Source organism: Gigantopelta aegis, chromosome 4 (assembly GCF_016097555.1).
Source record: "Gigantopelta aegis isolate Gae_Host chromosome 4, Gae_host_genome, whole genome shotgun sequence".
Lineage (NCBI taxonomy): Eukaryota > Metazoa > Mollusca > Gastropoda > Neomphalida > Peltospiridae > Gigantopelta > Gigantopelta aegis.
Genome location: NC_054702.1, coordinates 114,514,485 through 114,537,640, shown reverse-complemented (window position 1 = coordinate 114,537,640; position 23,156 = coordinate 114,514,485). Strand labels below are relative to the sequence as shown.

The 23,156-nt window shown below is 34.7% G+C and overlaps 1 protein-coding gene across 1 annotated transcript in view; it reads left to right on the top strand.

Annotated features, from left to right (window-relative positions):
* The window catches only part of LOC121370190 (suppressor of lurcher protein 1-like), a 129,985-nt gene that overhangs the window by 21,249 nt on the left and 85,580 nt on the right, over positions 1–23,156 (top strand). Inside the window, exons 3-6 of the mRNA XM_041495306.1 lie at positions 9,695–9,918; positions 15,902–16,115; positions 17,890–18,131; positions 19,453–19,497. Of these exons, the coding sequence (XP_041351240.1) occupies positions 9,695–9,918; positions 15,902–16,115; positions 17,890–18,131; positions 19,453–19,497 (725 nt within the window). The remainder of the gene's footprint in view (positions 1–9,694; positions 9,919–15,901; positions 16,116–17,889; positions 18,132–19,452; positions 19,498–23,156) is intronic.

Below are 23,156 nucleotides of genomic sequence, written 5' to 3'. Positions count from 1 at the left end.
GCTCTACTGTCACCTCTTAGAGCTCTACTGTCACCTCTTACAGCTCTACTTTTACATCTTACGGCTCTACTTTTATCTCTTACGGCTCTACTTTCACCTCTTACGGCTCTACTTTTACCTCTTACGGCTCTACTTTTACCTCTTAGAGCTCTACTTTTACCTCTTACGGCTCTACTTTTACCTCTTACGGCTCTACTTTTACCTCTTAGAGCTCTACTTTTACCTCTTACGGCTCTACTTTTATCTCTTAGAGCTCTACTTTTACCTCTTACGGCTCTACTTTTACCTCTTAGAGCTCTACTTTTACCTCTTACGGCTCTACTTTTATCTCTTAGAGCTCTACTTTTACCTCTTACGGCTCTACTTTTACCTCTTAGAGCTCTACTTTTACCTCTTACGGCTCTACTTTTATCTCTTAGAGCTCTACTTTTACCTCTTACGGCTCTACTTTTATCTCTTACAGCTCTACTTTTACCTCTTACGGCTCTACTTTTACCTCTTACGGCTCTACTTTTACCTCTTAGAGCTCTACTTTTACCTCTTACGGCTCTACTTTTATCTCTTAGAGCTTTACTTTTACCTCTTACGGTTCTACTTTTACCTCTTAGAGCTCTACTTTTACCTCTTACAGCTCTACTTTTATCTCTTACAGCTCTACTTTGACCTCTTAGAGCTCTACTGTCACCTGTTAGAGCTCTACTGTCACCTGTTAGAGCTCTACTGTCACCTCTTACAGCTCTACTGTCACCTCTTACAGCTCTACTTTCACCTCTTAGAGCTCTACTGTCACCTCTTAGAGCTCTACTGTCACCTACTGTCACCTCTTAGAGCTCTACTGTCACCTCTTACAGCTCTACTGTCACCTCTTACAGCTCTACTTTCGCCTCTTACAGCTCTACTTTCGCCTCTTACAGCTCTACTTTTGCCTCTTACAGCTCTACTTTTGCCTCTTACAGCTCTACTTTTGCCTCTTACAGCTCTACTTTCACCTCTTACAGCTCTACTTTTACCTCTTACAGCTCTGCTTTTACCTCTTACAGCTCTGCTTTTACCTCTTACAGCTCTACTTTCGCCTCTTAGAGCTCTACTGTCGCCTCTTACAGCTCTACTTTCGCCTCTTACAGCTCTACTTTTGCCTCTTACAGCTCTACTTTTGCCTCTTACAGCTCTACTTTTGCCTCTTACAGCTCTACTTTCACCTCTTACAGCTCTACTTTTACCTCGTACAGCTCTACCAGTGTGTTCCATCAGGCTGCAAGAAATTGCATTTCAGGACATTTAAATTTCAAACGTTTCTAAAAGAACATGCTCTCAGATGTTCACAGTCTAAATCTCAGTCCACCACATTGTAGATACACCCCCCCCCCCCCTCCTGAACATGCTTGAAATTACAAGTCAAGGTCAGTCGGTCACATATCAGAAGAAAACCAAAAAGACCAAATTATGCTACATGGGCAGGTCTTGCCAGGTCAAATAGACTTTTTTCAGACCTGATGATTTACCTAGAAGCATCTCAAATTCCAACAAGTGTTCTTCTGGCATTTATGTTATGCCTGGCATTCACTTCAGCAAGAACATTTTCATTAATATTCCAAAGTGTCTACACCCCCCCCCCCCCCTCCCCCTTCCCAAATGAAGTGATTAGAAACAGCAGACACATTGATCTATGAGCTATTTCTGTAGATATTTCCTGTGTAGATGGACGTTATAGGAGGTAAAATTAATCTGAATAACATTGCTGTAGTATTCTCCTTAGACGCTATATGTTCTTAGTCCTGTGTGTCAGGGTGTTATAAGTGATGGCAAAGCGATTCCCTGCAGTCCGAGGAGCTGTGTCGGCAATAACCCACTTGGAGAAAACGATTAAGCACAAGAAGTGTTATTTCCCACTGGAATAGGTAATCGCATTGGACATACACCAACAAAATTGTAGATGACTGCCAATCCTTGGGAGATTGGGGAAGTGTTCAGTTAATCATTGCCAGCCAATGGAAGACTTTCAGTCCAAAATGCTTCCTGGCATTGCAAGTGTGAATTTGTCTGACCAGTTCTGTCTTGGGAAATACCATCTGCTGCAAGTATGTTCCAGTCTTATTCAACTACAATCAGGTGCCGTCACTCCTGGAAGTCAGCTTTTTATACCACAGTGTCATGGCAACGTTTTTGACAGCAGGCTGGAAATGTTGTCATTCACGTCATTTCCCAGTGGAGATACATTTATTTACTTTTCTAATTTAACCCAGAATTTATTTTTTAAATCATCATGTCTCTTTCAAAGCTACCTTTGTAAGTTGTCAACATTAAAACCTCAGTATCACCTCTAGGGTGTGACGATTCAGTGTGTTTGTAAGCCCATGGTTCGATGCATCTTCATAGCATGCACTTTTCTGGGAATCTTGATGTGGTAAAGTGTTTCAACCAATCATAGGGTTTGATTCTGTGGCACGTGCCATGTTTTCATAGGATGTCCCAGATCCAACATGCTATCAGAACATGGTTAAATGTTTTTGGATTGTTTTTTTCTAGTCGAGACATAGTTTTGTCATTTAGTTTTTCCTATTATGATACATTTATTTAGAATTATTTTACAAGTGACTACATTGTATAAAACATAAAGTTTATTGCTCTTAAAATATAGTTTGTTAAATGTATGTATGATGCTTGTGGAAAGGATTTTAAATAAATCGAACAGTGGACCAAATATTGAAAATTGAATTGGGAGAGGGGGAATTAATTGTCCCATCCATAATGACCTCCCCATCATATTTAACATTATTACTTAATATGAAACATAAACTAAACTTAATAAACTCCAATATCATGGCACCATCATTTTACATCATTCATTAATTATGTGAAACATAAACTACCGTACAACTTGATAAAATCTAGTTTTAACCCCACCACTTGACATTATTTATTAATGTGAAACACAAACTACCGTACAACTTGATAAAATCTAGTTTTAACCCCACCACTTGACATTATTTATTAATGTGAAACACAAACTACCGTACAACTTGATAAAATCTAGTTTTAACCCCACCACTTGACATTATTTATTAATGTGAAACACAAACTACCGTACAACTTGATCAAATCTAGTTTTAACCCCACCACTTGACATTATTTATTAATGTGAAACACAAACTACCGTACAACTTGATAAAATCTAGTTTTAACCCCACCACTTGACATTATTTATTAATGTGAAACACAAACTACCGTACAACTTGATAAAATCTAGTTTTAACCCCACCACTTGACATTATTTATTAATGTGAAACATAAACTACCGTACAACTTGATCAAATCTAGTTTTAACCCCACCACTTGACATTATTTATTAATGTGAAACACAAACTACCGTACAACTTGATCAAATCTAGTTTTAACCCCACCACTTGACATTATTTATTAATTTGAAACACAAACTACCGTACAACTTGATCAAATCTAGTTTTAACCCCACCACTTGACATTATTTATTAATGTGAAACACAAACTACCGTACAACTTGATAAAATCTAGTTTTAACCCCACCACTTGACATTATTTATTACTGTGAAACACAAACTACCGTACAACTTGATCAAATCTAGTTTTAACCCCACCACTTGACATTATTTATTAATGTGAAACACAAACTACCGTACAACTTGATAAAATCTAGTTTTAACCCCACCACTTGACATTATTTATTACTGTGAAACACAAACTACAACTTAATAAACTCCAGTATCACATATTAGGTATGGATAATTTAAGTTAGTTTATTAATATATGTACAAAAAAAACCCACCAAAGCAACAACAACAAAGCAGACACCCCCCAAACCCACTGCAGTTTTAATAATCTGTTTTCATTGTCAACAAGGTCAAATATCTTACTGCCATAACTGCCATAACTGCCATAACTGTGTCTGCTGATGATTTAGATTACACATGCTAAGCATCAAACATTGAAAGGAAATGAATATTTACATAACAACATCTCAGCACATTTTAAACTACAGCTATTTAGTATTTAACACTGAAGTGAAATGTGGTCATAATTATAGAGGCAATACAGCATGGTGATTTCAACAGTTGGTCTAGATAGAGAGGAAATCCACTGACAGGGCGGGACTTAGTCCAGTGGTATAGCACTCACTTGATGTGCAGTTGGTCTAGATAGAGAGGAAATCCACTGACAGGGCGGGACTTAGTCCAGTGGTATAGCACTCACTTGATGTGCAGTTGGTCTAGATAGAGAGGAAATCCACTGACAGGGCGGGACTTAGTCCAGTGGTATAGCACTCACTTGATGTGCAGTTGGTCTAGATAGAGAGGAAATCCACTGACAGGGCGGGACTTAGTCCAGTGGTATAGCACTCACTTGATGTGCAGTTGGTCTAGATAGAGAGGAAATCCACTGACAGGGCGGGACTTAGTCCAGTGGTATAGCACTCACTTGATGTGCAGTTGGTCTAGATAGAGAGGAAATCCACTGACAGGGCAGGACTTAGTCCAGTGGTATAGCACTCACTTGATGTGCAGTTGGTCTAGATAGAGAGGAAATCCACTGACAGGGCGGGACTTAGTCCAGTGGTATAGCACTCACTTGATGTGCAGTTGGTCTAGATAGAGAGGAAATCCACTGACAGGGCGGGACTTAGTCCAGTGGTATAGCACTCACTTGATGTGCAGTTGGTCTAGATAGAGAGGAAATCCACTGACAGGGCGGGACTTAGTCCAGTGGTATAGCACTCACTTGATGTGCAGTTGGTCTAGATAGAGAGGAAATCCACTGACAGGGCGGGACTTAGTCCAGTGGTATAGCACTGACTTGATGTGCAGTTGGTCTAGGATCGATGCCCATTGGTGGGCCCATTGGGCTAGCTGTTATATGCACCATCCCACAGACAGGATAGCACATACCACAGCCGTTGATGCGCTGGCTGGAATGAGAAATATAGATGCCTTGTTATTAATAAAAAAAATTACCGGATTTCCTCACTAAGACTACAGGTCAAAATTACAAAATGTTTGTGCAATAGCTGATAATTAATGAATCAATGTGCTCTAGTGGTGTCATTAAACAACACAAACTTTTAAATCCATTGACACAACATAAGCTCACTCTAGTTGTTTTTCATGCATATATTCAATTAAGGTTCAAGCATGCTGTACTGGATGTGCACCTCAGCTATCTGAGCTGTCTAACTAGGACAGTGGGTTAGTCGTTAGTCGTTAGTAAGAGAGCAGTCAGTGTAGTGGCCTATTGAGTTGTTAAACTCTGTCTAAGTTGGAGCCAGTAGCAGGATGTGAACCTAGTACCTACCAGCCTTAAGCTACACCATTGAGGCCAGTAGTGGAATACTGGTTGGGATGAGGAAAATGTTGGGTCTGTTAAGGGCAGTCAGTAATATGATCTGAAGCGAGTGCTCTACCATTTGGAAATTGTGGGCCTACGGAGTTATTTCAGTTGTCCGCACTGCTTATACATCAGTGTGTAGTCTTTTTGTAATTTACTTAATAACTACAGATTATTGCCATAGCAACAACTATTAAATCATGCATTAAGTTAGAAAACAACATCAAAGGAAGCACATAATTGTTCGAGAGAAGTGGCCAGGAAAGTTATTTTATTCACAGCAGGGTTGATTTAATATTAAAATATCTTAATGTGATCACTTACAGGGATCGGATCAATAAAATAACACATGCAGGTAATCCTGGTGTGTTTCCTAACCATTCTGTATCCAGGGGGATTAATGTCGTTATTTATAATTGCCTCTTTTTATTTTTCAAAATCTCAGTAGATAGCCATGCATTTTTCTCAGTTTCCTACTTTCTAAGATAATGAACTCTCTGTTATCAGTATACCCCTCAATAATTAAATTTTTGTTACATTCATTACAACGTAACGTTATCCCATTGGTCCAGACGTAGCAATGGGAGTTTGTTCATTTCTCGATGAACGTAAACATTACGTTGTCAGGGAATGTCATATCTGATGTTATCATTTTATATGGGCAAGTTGTCTTATTGAGCATTATTGTTTCTGAATAAAAAATAATTCAAAATAAAGTATGACGTTTTAGTGTTATTATTAGCCTGTATGATTCAAATTTAATTATAAGTAGTGTCTGTTATTTCTTTTACGTTCATCTTGGTATGAACCAAAAAAAATCATCCGCAAACTTATGTTTGCAGATGATTTTTTTTGTTCATACCCCGATAAAAGAAATAAGAGACAATACTTACATGTAATTGTGTTCAGTAGATACAGCTATCTACTTTTCTCAAACAGTTTCCTACATTTGGTTACACACCACCATTAATTAATTGCAGTTCAATACCATTTCTATGTCGGAATATATTCTGTGAAAAATACAACACTGTCGAGGGGTCATGTGACTACTAATTTTAGGGAGTGCTCTCAACCTGTGCTGAGTGGATATAGTCACCTACTTTTCCCAGCCACCTACTTCGAAGGATGGTTAACACCCTGCACTATTGTGTACAGAGATGCAAGGCCCAACCAACTGAAAACCACATTCAGAAGGTGATGTTGGTTTTTGTGTCATCTCTAATCAATCAATAAATCAATTTATTAAAAAAAAAAAAAAAATTCTCTTATGAATATGATCACAGTGACTGGAGACAGTTGTATGGCACAGACTATCAAACCTGCATGTCTTGGAACCAGAACAGTGCCACACACCAGCATAACACGACTCGACTGTTACCAAGTTCGATCTCTTGGTGGCATCTCATGCTAAAACTCCCATTTCATCATTCATTTCCCCAAGAATTTGCACCTAGACATTATGGCTTAAACGGACTTCCCAAATGTTGATCCTGCAATTCCGCTCGTGACACTAACATGCCAATTAAGCCTTGCTGCAGATGGGACTTGAGACTTCAAAGATTAATTATCTCCCTTGGGCAGCAAAAGGCATTTCTGGGCTATCCGCTTGTTCTGAAGGTGGAGACGAGAAAATACATTCTAATATGTTCTCTGAGGTCCTTGATTGACTGCTGTTTACTTAGTTGATAGATCTTTGTTCACTCTGAAGCTGCTAAGTGTGTTGTGTAAAACAAGCATCCATTTGTAATTATATTTATATGTATGATCACAAGTGGAAAATGAACCTCAAAATAAGGTTTCTTCATGGATGGTTTTAATATCACTGTCTGGGGTTTTATCATTAAATTGTAGTGAGAAAGTTTAACAGTTATTTTTGATTTTCTGATCTTAGCTAAGATTGCTTTTAATTATATAAATTATTTTTACATTCATATTCATTACGGTTCAAGGATGCTGTCCTGAAAACATATCTCAGCTATCTGTTGATATGGCTTAATGGCTACTTGTTAGTGGTTAGTGAGAGAGAAGTCACTTTCTAGACCTTGAAGTGAAACAGACTGAGGGTAACGATTAATTGCTGCTGTAACTTAGATTATGGAGAGCCATTTAAGATATTATTATATTAAGCATTGCTATTTAATCCTTTTATTTCACATGCTGTGGGGAGGGGGTAAATTGCTTTAGTAAACTAATCTGGGGGGAGTGATGTGGAGACAGACTGCTAGCTCCCGTAATGGTAAGGCCTTACACCTCCCCATTATCCTGTTAAAACTGTCTGGATGAGAGCTGATACTAGGATGTGAACCCACAACCTACAAGTCTGAAGACTTAACCACTGCACCACAGAGGCCGGTCTTTTCTGTGAATGGAGCACAGTTTAATATATTACTTTAAAACATTAAATAGTAATTGCTAATAAATTTTTAATTGACTAGAAATAACACTAATCAAGATTTTGAAAACAAAATGTCTCTGCTATAATGAAAATGCTATTTATTATATATTATTCAGTTTTAATTTGAATAACAACAAAATAAATAGTTCGTCAACAAATTACCATTAATATATGAAATATAGATACAATCTATCTCACAACTCATTGTTTAAACATGTATCTAACTTGATTGCACTAATTAGGTACGTTTTATAACAACTTTTGTCAAATAAATGAGAATCTACATCTAATGGCCATTAATATAGCTTTTCTATATATGCTTAACTTCAGTTGAGAAAAGATGCCTACATGCATGGTTGGAGCTCCAGCGAAGGAAATATCAATATGTATATACCAGTAGTAGTTAGCAAAATACCTCTGTAATACAAACGATGTCTCGAATCAAGAAGCTTGATGTATCAGTGGTGTGAGATAAACATACATTTGTAATTGTTGTCTGTGTATAATTATGTGATGGCACAATTTCTTGACTCTGAGATATTCTGGACTCTGAAAGCCACAATGTATCTGGCTGAGTTAGAAGAGCCCTTGAGTGTAGACTACCAGATGTGCGAAGATTCAGGAGGTGATCGAGTCAATACTTACAGTGGTGGTATTTCCTGTAACTTCTGAGGGGATAATAAGAACTACCAGACCAATGATGGATGAGAAATCTACTTTAAATTGGTGATATTTCATACATACTGATAGGGCTATAGTTCACCAGGAACAAGACTTACTGAGTACCTGACATCAGTTTAGGTACCACGTATCAGAACATATACCAAAATATTATTTTTCTACCATGAAAATGAAAAAATTAGAACATTTTATACAAACATCAAATACATAAACATATTGTTTATCATTTTAAAACAAAACATTTACTACCTGTTTATGCTTCAAAATGGTTTATAATAAAGTTATAAACCTTAATTTGAAGTGTACTACTGGTAGTTTTGTTTAAAATCATGAAAATAAATGTGTGGTGATGTCATAAGTACTTTTGTGCTGAAGATAGTGATGTCATAACTCGGCACTGCATACACTAAGATAGCTTTGTTCCTGATGGGCTGCAATAAGAACATAATTTATACATGCACCTCGCCTTAAGATCTAAACATGCCAAGTAAGAGGACCTGACTAACTAAAACCTTTTTCTATTGGTAGTTTATACATGCACCTCACCTTAAGATCTAAACATGCCAGGTAAGAGGACCTGACTAACTAAAACCTTTTTCTATTGGTAGTTTATACATGCACCTCACCTTAAGATCTAAACATGCCAGGTAAGAGGACCTGACTAACTAAAACCTTGTTCTATTGGTAATTTATACATGCACCTCACCTTAAGATCTAAACATGCCAGGTAAGAGGACCTGACTAACTAAAACCTTTTTCTATTGGTAGTTTATACATGCACCTCACCTTAAGATCTAAACATGCCAGGTAAGAGGACCTGACTAACTAAAACCTTGTTCTATTGGTAATTTATACATGCACCTCACCTTAAGATCTAAACATGCCAGGTAAGAGGACCTGACTAACTAAAACCTTTTTCTATTGGTAGTTATTCTACTCCAGGGTGGGACGTAGCCCATTGGTAAAGCACTCGCTTGATGCGTGGGTGGTCTAGGATCGATCCCTGTCGGTGAGCCCATTGGGCTATTTCTTGTTCCAGCTAATTGAAAAGAGTAGCCCATGAAGTGGCGACAGCAGGTTTCCTCTTATCAATATCTGTGTGGTCCTTAACCATATGTTTGACACCATATAACCATAAATAAAATGTGTTGAGTGCTTCATTAAATAAAACATTTCTTTCTTACTTTCTTTCTTTCTTTATTCTACTCCAGAAATTTGTGCCAGAAAATAGTTACTTTAAATGATTCTTTTTCTTTCTTTCAGTGTTTGTACAGATTTCTTGAGATTATTTTTAAACCTCGACCGGCCTGAGGTGAATGAACATAATAGATATGACTTGGAGTTGTGTGGCAACATAACGATGATTGGCCGCAAGTACGGCAAAAAATATTACTCCGCCAGTCGCAGCCTCATTCTGGAGCTTCATGCTGACGGGTATCCTGGCAACTACACAGGCTTTCAAGGCAGATACCAGTTTTTAGATAAAAGTGAGTCCTTTCGCAATATAATCGCTAATAATTATACTGTTAATATCATCCTTTTTTCTAGCTGGAAATAGTGAAAACTGTTTTGTCAATTTTGTCAATAAGGAAGGAATAAAACATTTTTTAAATGCATAAGCAAGACAAAATAGTTAATAGAAATATTAAACCATATTTGAATACAAATGTAATCCAGTTGGCTTGTTCTCACATAGTTGTATAAATCGTAATGCCAGTGATGGACTAATAAATAAATACATTTAGTAAAGAGATCATGAATAAAGATGTAAACTGCACAGATATATTTCTATAGCACTCGACCAGGAACAACTTTGTTTCTTGTTACAGTCACATTTAAGATGATTTTATTTTGCTGCATTACATTTCAGAACTATCTCAGGAACAAAGTGAGGATTATTACAATCTTCCTCATAAATTTCTTCCTAATGGTAATAAAGTCAGGGCAGCATTCATGTTTATATTGTACAGCTTCGTAATCTCTTCTTCATCTGCATCTCTGTGTACCAGCAAGTAGTTGCATTTCAAAGTGTGAACCTTGTTAGCTATCATAGAGTATCTCTGACAATTATTCTGTAGACAGTAAGAAAACAATGCTTACAATTGTCTTCATCAGGCCATCTTTACACATATAAAGTAGCTCATAAAACAAATCACTCTAGCTCACACGTTTTTTTAAACTGCAATTTCTTAATTTCTTATTTTTGTTTCTAATGTGATTATAAACTTACATTTTAACTTAAAATTGTAGGTTGGCTGGATTAAAAGAATAATTAGCTTTTAAAAATATGTTAATTATTTATTCATTTTTAAAAATCCTTTCTGTTTTTATTAAAACAAGACTAATCATATATCATTAAGCAGTTATTAATTAAATTTGTTTTGAGTAAAAAAAACCTGGCATATTTTCTAAACTAAAATAATTGTGTATAACCACAATGCAAACCCATTTACTAAATTTACAAATTAAAATAAGTTTGAATTACTATAATCCATACCTATTTACTTGTAATAAATTATGATAAATTAATCTTATGTAAGTGTAACTAAAAATATAACTCCTAGATATAAACTGTGGATTTGTTAATGTAACAACTTTCACTGACAACTCACACTAAAAGCCTGCTAAGTCAAGCGTTATGATTATTGCTGCCAATAATACAATGATCCTTGCTCTGATGGAAATACATTAGTTAGCCTAACACATTAAGAAGTTTTGTTCTTTTATTTGTTTTCTTACTTTCAGATTCATGTGATGGTATGAAATATTTTCTGCATAATTTATATGCTTTTACTGTCTTTCATCCTTCATAATAAATGAGCAACTGCACTGAAAATAAATCAGTTGTACTGTTTACTACTACACATGACCACTGGGGCTGAACATGTGCCTAGTGGTGCCTAATGAACCATACTAAACCAGGCAATTCTTTGCTCTTAAAATCAAGTTAGTGATACATTAGGGTAATTTGGTCTTTATGGAAATATCAATTGCTATGTCATCCATGCATATAATGCACTACCATTAATATAACAAACCTCTGTTAGCTGATCCGCGATAAGCAAAGTACAAACCACTTTAAACGGGCAGGCCCATAGGAACCAAGGGGCTGGAAGGTGTGTCCTCCCCACTCAGAGACAAATAATAGTTTTTGTCCTACTCTGTATAAATAAAGATAACAATTTAGGTTATGTCCCTTAACTAGAGACTGTCTCGCCTCTACTAGAGATTGTGCGCCCCCCCGCCCCCACCCCCCCCCACTCCTGATGTTCCTACGGGCCTGATGGGTATTGTTTGGTTGTACAAGTACCTGTATTATATGTGTATGATACAAACCGAAGGCTAGATCATAAAAGTATTTAACTTGTTCATGTATAAATGTTATTTAAATTACGTTGAATTTGGCCAATATATGTCCTTACCAATTCATTAAAAAGCTAATTTGAAAACCATATGTTGTTTGTATGAGTACAGCTATTTAAACAGATAATTCTGCTTTGCTAAATGGCTAAAGATTTTCTGATGAAATTTGTCAAATTGCTATTCATTTTTGGCATCCAGCTTAAACCATAATAATATGTAAATTTATATTAATTTCACTTTTTAAAAGTATGATTTTGTCATCCATCTGTCTGGATGCCTAATCATATATGAAAATTAAACTATAAAACTTTTGGATGTTGTAAGATCAAAGGTCAAATATACATTTAAAAAAGTCTTGACAATGGATTGAATTGATTTTGTTTATAGTTTGGCAAACAGGTGTAGCTTTGAATTTATCATATTTGAAACATTTGTTACGTATCTTAAAAGATTAAAATGTCATATTATTTTATTTTTATTTAACCATATTACTATATTAATTAATTACCTGAATATTAATGTTATCACTGTACAAAGATAGAACAAACTTAAAAACATTTGTGTAGTACAAGACAAATAACAGCCATGTTAACTGCTTGCTACATGCTAATGTGGAATCATCTGGACAAACTGACGTTTACCTTACTGTTTTTCTTCTATAACTATGCACTCTAAGTCTTACCTCATATATGTTAGAGTCTGTAGGTTTAATCCAATTCTTTGACTTGACAAGTTCCCAACTCTTTCATTTAGGCACAATTTTATCTTTACAAAACTGGTACCCAACAGTTCTTCCTTAGCTTGCCTGTATAATGATAAATAGCTGGGTCAGCTTGACCTAATGTATAATTTGGTTAGTTCAGTTCTATCTGCTGTATAGGAGCTTCACTAGCGAAGGTTGTGCAATGTGAAGTCTGGTAAAGTGCAAGTAAATGATTTCTTAAGCTAATGAGTAATTACCTCAGCTGAGTTGTACGCCCAAAAGAGCGTGCTTGAACATTAATTATACATAAGTATGAAAATCAATGTGTCATCATGGTCAGCAGTATTTCTACATGTCATTAAATTCATCAAATTTGGTTGACAAAACCTTTGAAAGTAATATAATTTAATTTTGAAATGTTTATCATTAAAAATCAGTCAGTTTGGTTGAAATAAGCTTTGAAATAATACAATTTAATTTTAAAATGGTTATCATGAAAAATCATTAAATTTGATTGAAAAACTTTTTAAAATAGTACAGTTCAATTTTGAAATGGTTATTTGAAATGGTGCCATTAACATTACAGCAGTAAGTCGCAAATTAATCTAAACATGTCTTTATAAAAGTATTTATTATTGTAAATTGAACGTAAAACAAATTTCAAATTTATAATAAGGTAATATTTGATAGCATATAAAATACAGGCAAGCTTTATATTGGTGTTTGACAGATAACCACAGGTTTATTGTTTCGATGTGTGTTACTACTTTTCTGACATTCCTGTGTCGCCAGCACAGCTTTGAGTATACCTGTCTTACCTGGTTTATCCTCTTCAGTGTTCAGTACGATTAACACTCTGACAGTGGGGTCTTTACAAGTAGAACAATTCTTATTACAGGATTATTATATAGAGAATATTGCATGAGTGGCCATTGGATACCATTTTTCTTTAAATCAATTGTTTTAAAATGTATCTAATTAGTGAAAGCAAGTTAGAACTATTTTTAAACATGTTGTAATATAAATGGTGTGTAAAGAACACGAATGTAGTATTCTATTTCGTGATACATCTTCAAAAAACAACAACAACAGCAAAAAAAACCCTAAATAAACCAAGGTTTATAACAAATTTAAATGTATTTTACAACTAAAATGTGTTCCTGGTACTAGTGTGTCACAGAGGAATCAGTTTCACGTTAACTTAAATATCAAAACGCAATCAATTTTGATAGTGTTTATTTCATTATATGGTAAGGCTGTGGTGACTGCATCTTTACTTTGGACCAGCCAGTAATATGTCTTTAAATTAATAACACATGTGCATTATAACACATATGGTGTTTTCACCAATGGCTTGGAAAAAAAACCCCTTGTACAGTGATGTCTGAATTAGTATCCATGTGCGAATGATGTATGAACTAATTATGAATGAGTTTATAACTTGTTTTATTTGTCAAGTGAGAGTGGGCAAAATAATACTGTTTTCAAATGAATGTACAGTACAATGGTTTATCATAAAAATAGTGATGTTTGAAAACAGAAATACATGTATTGTTCAGTTACCAAAAAAGCTTACCCAGTACCTGTTATGCAGATATAAACCATTAGATCTGATTTACAAGTAGCAAAATGTATAAATGTTGTAAACAATGTATTATATATGATTATATATTAACTTTGGTTGGTGTCTTTAGTAGATCTAACAAGTAAAACCTACTGAACACTAGGGGGCGGGATGGAGCCCAGTGGTACAGCACTCACTCGATACGCAGTCGGTGTGGGATCGATTCCCGTTGGTGGGCTCAGTGGGCTATTTCTCATTCCAGCCAGTACACCACGACTGGTATATCAAAGGCTGTGGTATGTACTACCCTGTGTGTGGGATGGTGCATATAAAAGATCCCTTGCTGCTAATCGAAAAGAGTAGCCCATGAAGTGGTCCTTAACCATATGTCCGACGCCATATAACCGTAAATAAAATGTGTTGAGTGCGTCATTAAATAAAACATTTCTTTCTTTCTTACTGAACACTATCTCAAATTATAAAAGTACATACCAAATGGCAAATAAAGTACAATGTAAATTTAAAAAAAAGGGAAAAACCCATCATGTGTAAAATGGTTTGGTCGCATGAGCATGTTAAACCATTTGTAGAAATATAGGGATTTACATGTGAAAACAAAAATAACTGATGTTGTGAGGCAAAAGTGAAACATAGAAATTAATAACTGAATGTTTAACAACACACTAGCACAAAAAACAGCAACACTGGTTATGAAATGTAGGAAGCCACGGACAGCATCACTGAAAAGTATATAATTACCTTGATATTGTATAAATACAATTTAAATATTCATCAAATCAGGTAACACACTTTTGTACTAGTTGTTGCTGTCTAGGACTTTGTCTAGCAGCAGCAAAATTAATCACCTATCATTTGATTCTTTACTACATGTATTTGAGGTGAACTTGACACCGAGTAGTCATATTGGAATTGATGTATCGGTTCAGTTCAGCATAAAGTGTTTCTGCTTTTGATCGGTACTAAATCATGGACATGCGACACATTTTCAGTTTGAAAGAAATTATATTTTTGAAATGTTTTTTTTTCCTTCTTTTAATGCTTTTTTTTTAAACACACTAACTCAAGTTATTTGAGGGTATAAAATAGTTTGGGTTTTAACAACTTTATGGCTATTAAATTGCAAGTTACTGACAACATTTTGCTTAAATTATTTAGAAAATTTGGTGGGTGTGGAGGCAAAATCAACCTTTTTTTTTGTTCTGGTATTTCTATTACTGCAAAATATTATATTTTCATGTCATTAAATTTTCATGTTTTAAGTAAAAACACATTTCGTTAAACATAGGCAGTAACATAAGTTTGCATTATAGAAATACATTTTTTATATTTTCATTGTGTTCTTAAATTCATTGACTGCATTAGTCCATAATTTACATGAAAAAAGTTATTTCACAGTAGCTCAAAAGACATTACATGTGAATCAGAAAACTCATATGCCTTGGGCACAATACAGACAGTGACTTTAATTATCTAAAAACAGAAAGAACCCCCCCCCCCCCACCCACCCCCCCAGCAAATCGAAACATATTGTCTGGGCAAAGCTTGACCACTAGAAATGGTAAAAGATCTTGGAAATTCTATTACACAAAATTGTCCTTGATTTAAAACATGTCAACTGTATGAATTCTATAGGTGTATCTTATGTATTCTTTTGTCAGTGTGTTATATATATTCAGTGTGTGTGTGTTATATATTCAGTGTGTTATATATATTCAGTGTGTGTGTTATATATATTCAGTGTGTGTGTGTTATATATACTCAGTGTGTTATAGATATTTTTTCTCTATTTTTGCTAATAATGTTGATATTTGTGTTTCAGATCAGTTCACGATAGATGGGACAAAAATTCCAGGAACTCCATGTACATATTACTTTGATAGCAATAAAAATAAAAAATCGGGAAACTTTTTTTCCCCATTCTATCCTCAAAATTATAAACCAAACTACAGCTGTCAGTACCACTTTATAGCAGGACCAGACGAAAAAGTTAAAATAGTTTTCAGAAATATACAGCTCTACCCTAGTGATGGCAGGTGAGTGAATCAAACAGTCTTATTTAGCTTGACTTTTTATTATTGTAATTTTAATCTTTCAAATACATTAAATGTACACAGCATATAATCTCCAATATATGAGGTGGCCCTCTATTAACCAATAACTTTACAAAATATGGAATTTCATAAAAAAGAATGGGAACTGTAACTTTAATATTTAATACCCATTACTCTATGGATATTTGTCAACTTCTGTGAAAATTGTAGGCCCATATTGGTTAAATGTTGATAAAATGACAACAGATTCAAAATTGTAAGTAAAAGGATGCGACACTCGTTTTCACTTAATGTCCTGGTTAGAAATTTACAAATATACAAATAGTAATCTGTGTGATATGTCAAATTTACAGTCCTCATTCTTATTAAATAATTCGATATTGAGTAGGGTTATTGTTTTTGGGGTCACCCGATATAGGTGATGGCTTGCAGTTTCTCTTTAATTATGTTATATACGGAAATGTTCTTCATTCCTGGCTTGAACTTGCATCCTTTAAAATTTAATGCAAAAACATTCAGAATGTACATGTATGACGTTATCTAAATATGTCTGGATCGGCTACTCATTACATTTCCAGATAGTTGTTTGGTGCCACAGTTCTATTATCAGTCTTTAAAAAGTAAACATTTTAAGATGAAGCAGTATTAGTTGAAAGTGTAATTAAACGTTCTACGTCCAGGAATCGTGTTTGATTGCAAGTGATTTGTACAGTTCGGTTACACAGAGTATTATCCCTTGATGATTTTATACAGAGTTACATCCCTTTAATTGTACTGTTTTCATATTTCAAATTGTTAAAGAGCATTCCATCCCTTACAAGGGGCAGGATCCAGCTCAGTCGGTTGAGTTCTTGCTTGAGGTGCTTGCGTTACAGGATTGAACCACCTCAACTGATTGGGTTTTTTCTTGTTCCAACCAGTGGACCACAACTGGTCAAAGGCCATGGTATGTGCTTTCCTGTCTATAGGAAAGTGCATGTAAAAGATCCCTTGTTGCATTAGAAAAAATGTAGCAGTTTTCCTCTGATAAATATGTGTCAGTATTACCGAATGTTTTACATCCAATAGCTGATGATTAATTAATCGATGTGCTCTAGTGGTGTCATTAAACATAACTTTTCCATACCTGGTATCATGTTATATTTTCATTGGTCAAAGAGAGTTAACACTTAACAATTACATCCCTCTTTATGATTCTAAATGATAATTTTATTTATCTGAGATTAACATGCACCATTTTATTTCTACTTGCTCTGTCTGCAGCCCGGATGGTAAACGATATGGGTTTGTATTATTGCACAGTTATGTTAAAATATCTACTTGCTATTTGAATAAATCATTGTAAATTCTGATGTCCCACCAAAAATGTTTAGGCTATCCTTGTCACTCACTTGTAGTATAAAACTACTCAGGCATGAGAGCAGGAATTTTAGCAGAGTAGGGGGTTCTAGACTATGGTGAGTGAAGTTTATAGCAGGGTGGCAAGACATGCTCCCCCCAAAAATATACTTTAAAAAGAAGAAAATTTGCTTGAGCAGGCAGGGAGTGGGGTTAATGGAGTGGGATGGATTGAGCCCCAAACAACCACCTTGTTCACATTCCCCATGGGTATCTTCTTCATGAAAGATAATTAATCAGAACATTGTTTCATATTCATTTTAATAGCTTACATTTCATCCATTTTGTGGGTATTACAAGTGGTGGATAAAAAATCTTTATCATCTGTTTTTCTTTAATTGTTCTTTAATCCTTTCAGTTGTCAGTTTAGTAAAGATGCCATCAAGGTGCATGATGGGAGAGACAAAAGCGCTGTTGTGATTGGCCACTACTGTGACCTGCACAATCAGGTGGAGCTGATGTCATCACAGAGATACCTCTTCATCCAGTTCTACTCCGATGACATCGGGGAGAGGAAGGGGTTCGCAGCCACTTACCAGTTCACCAGCAACAACCCTCAACCCCCAACCCCCAACCCAATGCTTTCACTCAACATGTCAGGTAGGTGCTAATGTGTTATGCAACAATCCTCAACCCCCAACCCAATGCTTTCACTCAAAATATCAGGTAGGTGCTAACATGTTACACAACCTTCAACCCTCAACCCAATGTTTTCACTCAAAATATCAGGTAGGTGCTAACATGTTTACGCAACCTTCAACCCCAACCCCCCAACCCAATGCTTTCACTCATGTCAGTTAGGTGGTAACATGTGTTATGTAACAACCCCAACCCCCATCCCAATGCTTCCACCTAACATATCAGGTAGGTGGTAACACTTAGCAAATAGATGTTGCAACATTTTAAAGTCTGCCCGTCAATTGTTGAGAATATATTCTTGAGGCTCAAGTACTGTATTCTGAAAATAAACGAAAAAAATCAACCACATTCACAAATAATCAAACGTTTATATTTGAAATATGATTACTTGTTCATTTATCAAATATTATATCATTTTAGTTACAAAATATTTATTGTTAAATGCATTTTCATGCATATATTAGGTTTAGGCTGCAACACAAGTATCCTGGTCACACAACTCAACTAGCTGGGTTATTTATGTTGAGGGTTGGTTGTTCGCCATTAGTGAGAGAAAGGTGTCTTATATTTCCAATCAACTGTTAAATGATGCTGTTTGTTGTAGTCAGTAGTCGGATGAGAACCTAGTACCTACCAAACACCATGCCAATGGATTAACCTCTATGTCACGGAAGAGGCCTGTTGAAATTATTTATTTCATATACCTTACACTGCAGGATTTATTATCAAGGGGAAATAACCCAGTAACTTTTGATTCAGTATTAAAAGGAAATAATTTAGTAGCAATGGTATTACAATAAGAGGAACTAACTCTTGTTGCCTTGTAGTGCAATGAGTTACTGTTTAAAACCTACCTCTATATACAAAAAACAATTTTAGTCCACAATGAATGAATGTTTGTTTAACGACACCCCAGCACAAAAATACATATCAGCTATTGGGTGTCACAAATGGTAGTTTCACAAATTAAAACATTAACTTTACTTTAGCGAAAATAACTACAAGATTTACATTACTTTATTCAAAGTTTCAACACAAGCTCTGTTTTATTATAAAGGTATTCACTAAGGGCCTAATTTACACAGCCTGTTTATGTCGTACATGCGTGTAACTACATACATTTACAATGCTTAAAAAACTGCATTTGAGAAAAACAGGCTTCGTAAATTCAGCCCTAATTATTTACTTATCTAATTGAAATAATTATATGATCCGATTCCACTTAAATCCTAGTTTTTACATTTGCACTTTGTTTTGATATGTTAACTTACTTCTGTTACAGCTAATGGTTACGCTACCTCGAGGCCTTCAATTACCTCTTCTAAAGGTAAGTACAAAAACAAATCACCCAAAACAAACAAATAACACCTGCAAACTGAATCTCATTAGGGAAGGACTTTCCTTTGGCACTGTCACTAACCCTAACCCAAACTCTATTTATGATAAGTATTTATAATGTTCTTTATACGTGATAGTGCCAAAGGAAAGTTCAACTCTCATTATTTTTTGATGCATGTGTTAATTTGCAACATTGCAATTTTTTGTCTATATTTATGAAATAAAAAAGTGGTGAGTTCCAATATATAGCTATGATGACAAGGTTCCAGTTACGATGACAAGCTTCCAGTTTTGATGACAAGCTTCCAGTTACGATGACAAGCTTCCAGTTCCAGACAACAACTAGACTAGCTGTTGTTTCTTATAAGAATGTTTCAAGTTGCAACTTTAGTTTTCATATGGTGGCGATACCTTGTTGACACCAGCAGCTGTGTTATCTAAAGGAGTTTGCATCATAATTTTGTGAACAGAGATGAATATATGCAGTAATTAAAGAACATTTTGAGAAATGTTTAATGATTTATTAAACATATGGGCTAAAATATCTAGGTATTGTTTGTTCAATAACTACACAATACATGCAAACTGGTGCTACAGCTGGCTTTAAAAAGACCACGTTTGGTTTGTTCTCTGCTTTCATTTAATGATTCCATTCACATGCGTCGGATAATACAGATGTTATATGATCTGCAGAGATTTTCAAGAATCATTGTCACTCACTTGTTCATAAACATGAAATGATATCTTCTCATAAGCAATGGCTTGCAATATAGAAAACATAATTATTTTCTAATGCTTTCACTGACGTATTATTTTGTGTTGTAAACATTTGGCTGTGAAAATAATGTCATTATGCCTTGATGGGTGATGGAATTGGTTACTGTAGCAGAAAGACTTATATTTCAAACACGTTAACAGTGACAATGAGTAATAAAGAGAATAGCCAACTCATTAGGAGGAGTTATGGATTATCTGTCCCTCATGAATAAATGTTGTAAATCACTTGCCAAAGGCTTAGGATTACAACATTCATCTTCTCGGAACAGATAATCTGTAATTCCTCATCACTTATTAATTATTTTCTAAATATTGCCTGCTTATTGTTAGTGTTGTTATTGTCAGTGTTTTCTATTTGAGTCCATTTAACAGTTATGTAACACAACAATCGTATGAGTCTTTATCTCCATCATAATGCTTTTAAACAAGTATTTTGAATTCATTAATTGTTTCTAACTTGCAGTAATTAAATTTCTGTTACATTCATTACAACTTAACGTTATCCCATTGGTCCATTTGTTCATTTTTCGATGAAGGTAAAAATTATGTCGTCAGGGAACATCATATCTGATGACGTCATTTTAAATGGGCAAGTTGTCTTATTGAGCGTTATTGTTTATGGACAAAAAATAATTCGAAATAAAGTACGATGTTTTAGTGTTATTATTAGCCTGTATGATTCAAATTTAAACAAATATAATCAATAGAGGATATTTCATTTTTTTTGTCAAATATGATTTATGTCTCATCGAATGGAGTTTGCAATCATATCTCACGAGTCGCGACATCCATAAGACTCGCACTTTACTACTTTGTTTATCCGAATCGAATTACCAAGGTTTACTTTGTTTATCTGAATCGAATTACCAAGGTTAAAAATTAAATTAGAGACACTATGACCAGCAAGAGTGTCAAAATCATATTAATAACAAAATAAAAACAAAATACGATAAATCTGAACATACATTTATACTGAACAGTTACTAATTACATAGAGGATATTTCATGTTTTTTGTCAAATATGATTTATATCTCATCTCGTGAAGTTTGCAATCATATCTCATGAGTTGTGCAAGCGCAATGAGTGTGATATGATTGCAAACTTCACGAGATGAGATATAAATCATATTTGACAAAAAAAACATGAAATTTTCTATTTATTATATAACTTTTGGCAATTTACCTTTACTTTTAAAATGCCAGCAGCAAAATAGTTCCGGCTTTCTTACAGTGAAGATAACACTTTCCACAGTGATGATAACACTTTTTAGAGTGAAATTTTCACTCTAAAATGTGTTATCATCACTGAGTGACTTATAACACTTTTATTTCACTGATATTTTGAGATATTTCACTAAATGTTATATAACAATGTCTGTTATTTCTTTTATGTTCATCTGAGTATGAAAAAAAAATCATCCACAAACTTATGTGAGAAGGGCTTTGCTGATTCACATAGTTTGCGGATGATTTGTTTTGTTCATACCCTGATGAACATAAAAGAAATAACAGACAATCCTCAATTGAAATGAGTTGGGTGCAACTGTGAGTGATACCAAATCCGTTTATGGTGGAGAAAACAGAACAATTCCACAGAATTTCTTTATAATCCTATTACAGACCTGTCAACCCTCCCAGATTCCGCGGGAATCTCCCGGTATTTGAGCAAATCTCCTTTCACCTGTGCGGGAGACAATTTCTCCTGTTAAATGACATTTTTTGTAAGCATAAAAAAAAATCGATCCTCTTTTGTCAAAATAACATTAGGGAAGTAACTCTGCCTTTTTTTCTCATTCGGAAAATGTCGACTACTTTCGGTTTCTGAGAATGTAATAGGCCGAATTGTCCCGACTGTTTAACCTTTGCCGAAGTGAGAATTGTGGGATAGCCTATTTATATTGTTAAAAAAGCACATGGAGTTTATAAAATGACGTGTTATTATAATGTTTGTTGTCATCATAATGTAATGGCTACGAAGCGTGTTGCCGCTAATTCAACAGGCTGTGTATTGACATTCAGTATTGCCACATAGAAAAAACTATCCAATTTAGTTCTAATAACACCTCTGAATTGTAAAATGTCTTCCCACTGGATTACATAATGCAAATCTGACGAATCTGAACTGCCAGAGTCCGAGTTGACAGCGATACACACGATGCATGTTAAAATCACATATGTCACAGCAAGAAAATGAAAAGACCGATTAGCTGTATAAACATACTTGTGTCAGTCAATTTTGTATGTTTGTGCAGTAAAATGTTGGTTATAAGGGTACACTTCAAGAAATTATTTTTGTACAATTAAAAAATGTTGTGTTTGACATTGACATAAAGTTACTCACGGAAATAGGTATAATTCCGGTATATTTCACACGATGTCCGTAATGAGGTTTTACTTATGATTAATGAAAATACAATGTTTATTGCATTATTATAATGATTTTAAATAAGTACCACGCCACCATTCCTCATTATAGTAAAAACTGAATATTAATTTATAAGATTTATATAAATTTGTCTTTGGTACTTAGGTACACTAACCACAAATGATAATGTAACGCAACCTGTAAGGCTGCATGTAAGTGTAATACCGTAAAAAAAAATTTTTTTACATATGTATTAAATCATAATAATATTTAAACTTTTTTTTTTTTAATGCCAAGATCTAAGGTTAACAAGTATATATGACATTATATAACATTCATATAACTTATTGTAATAATGTTTTTTTTAAATCTTGCGATTTTGGGTTAAATTGTGTGAATTTAAAAATGGCTAGTTCTGATGTGGTTGTTGCATTTAACATGCTGTTGTTTATTTTGCCAGTTCCAAACACAATGTATAATGTGAGTACTAAGCTCTGTGTTTTGTG